The sequence below is a fragment of the Leptodactylus fuscus genome, chromosome 11 (assembly GCF_031893055.1).
Source record: "Leptodactylus fuscus isolate aLepFus1 chromosome 11, aLepFus1.hap2, whole genome shotgun sequence".
Taxonomy (NCBI): domain Eukaryota; kingdom Metazoa; phylum Chordata; class Amphibia; order Anura; family Leptodactylidae; genus Leptodactylus; species Leptodactylus fuscus.
The window spans coordinates 37,686,838-37,692,837 of record NC_134275.1 but is presented as its reverse complement, the minus strand read 5'-3'; the positions used below and the strand labels follow the sequence as shown (position 1 = coordinate 37,692,837).

The 6,000-nt window shown below is 42.0% G+C and overlaps 1 protein-coding gene across 2 annotated transcripts in view; it reads left to right on the top strand.

The window, feature by feature from the left end:
• FPGS (folylpolyglutamate synthase) overlaps positions 1-6,000 on the top strand; it is a 29,941-nt gene continuing 23,941 nt past the window's right edge. Inside the window, exon 1 of one of the 2 annotated variants that reach the window (XM_075260308.1) lies at positions 1-127. In XM_075260308.1, coding sequence (XP_075116409.1) covers positions 95-127 — 33 coding nt within the window. In that variant the 5' untranslated portion in view covers positions 1-94. Of the gene's footprint in view, positions 128-1,673; positions 1,695-6,000 lie in introns of those variants that run through there. The other variant, XM_075260309.1, reaches the window with a different exon arrangement.

Genomic DNA, 6,000 nt, shown 5'->3' with positions numbered 1-6,000 from the left:
GTCATAGACCTTTGGCTTAGTTCATATACTGAGACTAGGGCTATAAACTGACACTATACTGCGGAGAATTGCTGTTTGTTGTCACATTCGCATCATGTCAGCTGGAATGGTGGAGACATCCTTTAAGGTATGACCTGCTAGTTAACTCTAGTTATTTCTTATTGTGATTTACTTCTATAGCACCTGCCTGTGTCTGCGGAGTACAGTGTCCTGCCAGTGGCAGCCTGTATTCTGCTGACAGTTGTGTATGCCCTGTTATTATTGTATTACTATTGCTTGTCGGCCACTGCAGGGGAAATGTAGTCTTGCATGCCGGCTGTTCAGAGGACATGGGTCTACTATACACCCTGTCCTGTGGATCAATGAATCTGCAGCACTGGGATCTTCACCAATCATGAGAATGGGGTCCTTTATACCCCCAACAAAATCACTTCTCTTCACTAACTGGGCATCTTATCATATTATAGAGATCAGCTATTTGTTCTAGCTGAATTGACATGTTGCAGAAAAGCTGCGATTTTTATTGATTTATTTTTATAACCAAGGTTAGAAGTGGATTTGCAGAAGGGATTAGTGTAACTGTTGCCTTTTATATTTCCTTTTCGTTTTGATTTGGACTAAAAAACAAACAAAATAACTCGGCAAGATCTGCAACAAAAAATGCAGCCTAAAGGATGAGGGGTCCTGAATCGAGGGCTCCTTTGTGAGAGTCTTAAAGAGATTATCCAAGACCTATGGCTAATGGATAGGTCATCGCTCTCAGATTGGTGGAAGTCAACAGCACGACCCTGCACCGATCAGCTGATCGGACTGCTAAAAGCTGTATACAATATACATATATATATATATATATATATATATATATATATATGTGTGTATGTGTGTGTGGAAGTAGCTCTGCACCTATTGAGGTGTATGGGTGCAATTCCCTGGCATCACCCCTACAGTATACAGAGTCTGTATGTAGTGTAGAGATATACCCTGTAGCTGCACCCATTCACTGCTTCTGCTATATCTTCTGTATACAGCTTCTAGCAACCGCATCAGTGGATCATTGTAGATTTGAATAAGCTGATACTGATGACCTATCCTGTGTATCCATTACCCATGGATCTTGGAAAACATCTTTAAATTTTATATACCACTTTATTAAAGGATTATCTTGTCTTGCGGCTGGGTTCACATGTTGTGATAAAGTCACACTTTTAGTGTCATTTTCTGCAGATTTTCCAAAATTGTGGCAAAAAAATGCATTATTACTTCGACGTATGAACTCAGCCTAAAAGATCCAAACGGTTTTGTTCATATGCAGTGTTTTATCTACGATTTCCCTTGAGTTTGTGGGTTGAGGAGATAGCGTTGTAGTCATATTCTTATGGAATTCACTTAAATTTTGCTGTCAGCTGATACCCGAGGCGTTTACCAGTGAACATCACATGCTGGTAATAACCAGGAGCCATGCCTGGGAGAATACACTGTCCTGCACTAATCCTCTCAACTCCTCCTCTGTGTGTGCACACCTCCCAAAAATATTGTCGGGATTGGATGAGGATCTGCTTCATTGTCAACTTTACACAGCGCAGAGTACATGATCCTGCTCGTACACACCACTAGATACTATAACCTTTGGTCGATCATTATCAGTGACAAGTTTACATGTGAAGCAGCTCACAATGATCAAGCGTCCACACCAGGTAAAACCAAAATATGCCCCTGGGGGTAACATATACTGACCTTGAATGACCCTTGTGTAGGTATGTTAGGGGGTGGTACATATGATAGATCACCATGATCAAGTGTCAGAACCAGGTAATACCAAAAAATGCCCCTCAGGGTAATGTACTGTATAATGACAATGCATGATCCTTGTGTAGGTGTGTTAGGGGTTGGTATCTATGACAGTACATCATGATCAAGTGTCAGTACCAGGTAAAACCAAAAAATTCCCCTAGGGTAAAGTATAGTGATATGGAATGATCCTTGTGTGGGTGGTACATATAGCTTAAGGGACAAGGGCGTCTGTCATGTTACTTAGTTGTGGCATTTGTTGCCCATCTCTAGCATTAGAGGATACCCCGGAAATGGGGAAAATCTTAAATGACCGTCGGATTGGTTGCAGAAATTTTGGTGACTGTCCTATTCCACTGGACAGGATTTGCAGAAATCAATGTGTGTGCCACCAAAACAACTCACATTTTCAGCACTAAATCTGCTAATGGGGGCAGATAATCTGGGATCACTGGGTCCACCTAAATAGTGGGGGCCCAGTGACGTAGCTTCAGCGATTGCAGCCGTCACAGTTGCAACTGAGCGGTCCACAAGTCCCTGTTACCACACTATTGCTGACTAACTTTAGATCTTTACTGCTCTTTCTCCTTTCACAGAGAGGTACATGACATCCTGAATCCTTCTACCCTGTCTCCTCCAGTGCTTTGAGGCAGTAGAGTACAAGGGAGGAAGATTCTGCATGTGCAAGCTGCCATAAGCCATGCTGTGTAAAGGAAGATTGCAGGGGGACACAAATGGACCCCTATTACAATGTGATCTAAGATCATAATATAACATAAGCATCCCACGTTAGTTTTCTTATAGATATACCAATTCTGTTTTTTTGTTTTGCTTTTTTTCGGAGTGGGGACAACTGTCAAAACATATGTAATGCGGCTCTGGGACATATATGACTTATCCACAGCATATGCCATAAATGTCAGATAGATGCAGGTTCTACCTTTGGGACCGAAACCTAAAATGGGGTCTCTAACTCTCCGTGTCTCGGCTCTATTGAGAGAAGAGTATATACTGTATGCCATGTACATGCGGCTTCCTACGTTCACTCCTATGAGGCACTGCATTAAGATGGCCATATACAGTACGCTGTTTTTGGCAGAACCAGCTGACCATGTAATGTTCATGGAGATCTCCTGACTTTGCCCCTCTGGCAGATGTTGGAATTAGATCCCTTTATTCTCAGGAGAGAAGCATGCATGTGTATGGGGCGATTGGGTGATGGTTGATCAGCAGCTATTTCATGTGTGGGGTCAGCCTTGCCTCTCTTGTTTCCTCCTTTTAGGATTCTAGTAGTGAACATGCCCATTCCCAGTTTCTGGTACCTGTTGGTACAAACAACCTGGAACCACCATATTGTCACGTAGACATATCAGTATAGCTCACTGTTACAGTAATCTGCACAATACAAGGTATTTACGGGTTATTCTTGGGTTTTTGGTATTTGTGCATTGCTCCGGGTTAAGGTGGCATGTACTGTAAATTGTCACAGGATTTCCAGGCATCTGTAATTACAGACCAGTTTTTTGAGTCAAGTTGCTAAATGTTCCCTTCGGCCATTTTGTAGCTATATCTAATTTACTCAAAAGTTGGGTGACAACTTGTATAAAGAGCCGGATTAAGGTTGGTGGAGGCCCCTGGGTGAAAAACTAGGTGGAGGCTCTCCATAATTTAACACGTACGCCTCCTTTCTCCTAGACCAGTCCTGATAACGTCCAGTGGTATACATTGAACTTTTAGATATTCTGTGCAGGCTTCTTACTCCTGCCACCATGTATGACTGACACTTTGTTAAGTGCCTGTCCACATGGCAGAATCCACCACTGATCTTGAGATGGATTCCGCCTCAAACAACTGTTCATTTTCTACCTTGTGAACTGTGCCTTACTGTGGCCAATAGTTGGGTGTTAGGTCATTCAACATCAGCCAATGGATCTGATCATTTTCTGGGCTAACATGTATGTAGTGATGAAGTTGTGCGTAATTCCCCCAATTGCTTCTTTTCCCAGAGAGGCACTTAGGATACCTTTTTTCTCGAAAAACGTTACCTTAATACCTGACTTTGATTCTTAACAATCGTCCTTTGTACAATTTTCATCTGATACATCAAAGTTGACTGACTGGCACATTGTCCTTCCATTTTTTATAGTGCAAACTCCACCAATCTACTAGACTGTTACAATCTATGGATTTACATAAGGTGTTTGTCCATATCTGGTCATGTTCCCCAGTTCGCTCTATATCCAAAACTGGGTATTCTTGTAGGATTTTCCACTAAGAGAGATACGCCACTGGTTGCAGTTGAAATAAGATGCAAACTCAGAAAATGACTCGTATTCCATCCCATAGAGATTTCAAAGTGACGAATCAAAGTTAATTTTCAGATGAAAGTATGAAGATCAATAAATAAATCTAGGTCATCCATTCTCTGATCTGGGAGCGCGGTAAGGTGAGTACAAGATTTATTGTTTTCTGGTACGGGAAAAGGATTACCTGATAAAGGGGCAAACTATTATTTATAGGGGGGCTAATATTTATAGTGGGGAACTATTAAATATAAGGGAGGCTATTGTAAGGGTGAGGTATTATATATAAGGTGGAACTGTTACATATAAGGGGAAACTACTATATATAAGGGGCTTAGTATAAAAGATTGTTTGTTTTAAATTCTTATTTTATTGGTATAACAAGTGTCATCAAGCACACAATACAAATTGAGAAATGCTCAAGGATGAGAAAATATTACATACAGCATAGCATATCATAAGAAAACAGCTATTTTAGATCCAAGTATCAGACGTGGAGGAGCCATTCATCTGGGCAACCCTAGAGCCTCAGTACTTTTGAAGGAGAGTAGCTGCCGAATAATGTGGTCACAAACAAGTAATAGAATTTAACAGATAAAAATGAAAAGGAAAGGGGGGGAGGGCAGGGGGAGGGGGGGCAGGTGTGCAGGTGGAAATAGAAATAAAAGTTAAGTACGTCAGGTGGGACCTCAAAAGTAAGCAATCTAGTCAGTATTGATGGATGTATGTTGGTCTTGAAACCATGGCTTCCAGGTCTTAAGGAAAGAATCATGTGTACCAGTGGTCAACTCAGGAGCTCTTCAAAACGCGCGACTTGTGAGACTTTCTCATTCCAGTGGGAAATCGGTGGAGACTCGGGTTTCAGCCAATAATAAGGTATTAAAGACTTAGACAGTTCAATCAGTTGTGTCTGAAGGTTTCTGCAGTGGTGTCTAAACTCACTTGAGGGAGCAGATAGCAGCGCAACCGCTGGAGTTAGGTCAATAGGAGAGCCTGTGATCCTCTGAATAGCAAGCTGGACTTGGTCCCAGTAGCTCTTGATGATTGGGCAGTCCCACCAGATATGTAACATTGAGCCTTTCTCCGCTTTACATCTCCAACACGAATCGTAGTCGGAAAGTTTGTGGGTGTGGAGCCATACAGGTGTTCTATACCACCTGGAGATGATTTTAAAATGGAGTTCCTGGAGCTTGACACATTTGGAAAAGCCATGCGAGTGTTTTAGAATATTAGTATTAGGCTTAGTATAAAAGATGACATGTTATCTATAAATGGGGGCGTTTGTATATAATTGTCCCCCCTTATATTAGTTCCCCTATATATTATTAGTTCCTCCCTTATAACAGCACCATTATAAATCATAGTATGATTGTACCCCCCTTATAATAGACCCCCTTAAAAGGGGAGAACTATTACAAATAAGTGAGGCTATTATAAGGTTGAAACAGTTATTTATACGGAGGTTATTAGAAGAGATGACATATTATATACTAGCTTCTGCCCACGACTCCGTCTGCGTGTTGTTGGCGTCGATGATCCGCCTATATTCAGCAAATTGCTGCAGGCGATTGTTCACCTGCTCCGGTGTTTCGGAAGCTTTCAAGCGGGCCTGCCACTGAACTTGTTCCTCGCACCGTGCCTGTGAATGTTCTGGCATCTCAGCAGCTCGCTGGAACGCCATATAATGAGTGTGTTGTTGGCATCAATGATCCGCCTGCTCCAGCGTTTCACCTGCTCTAAGAGCCGCTTGACGCCTAGCTTGTTCAATTCTCCTCAGCTCTGCTTGAGGAGAAGTCTGATGATTTCTGGCTACCTTCAGAGCTCTTGTTTTTTGAGAATTTTACACGGGGAAACCCTTTGACCTCAAAGACTTAATGGGGTCCTCCGGGTTTCCTCCTTGAAGGACTTT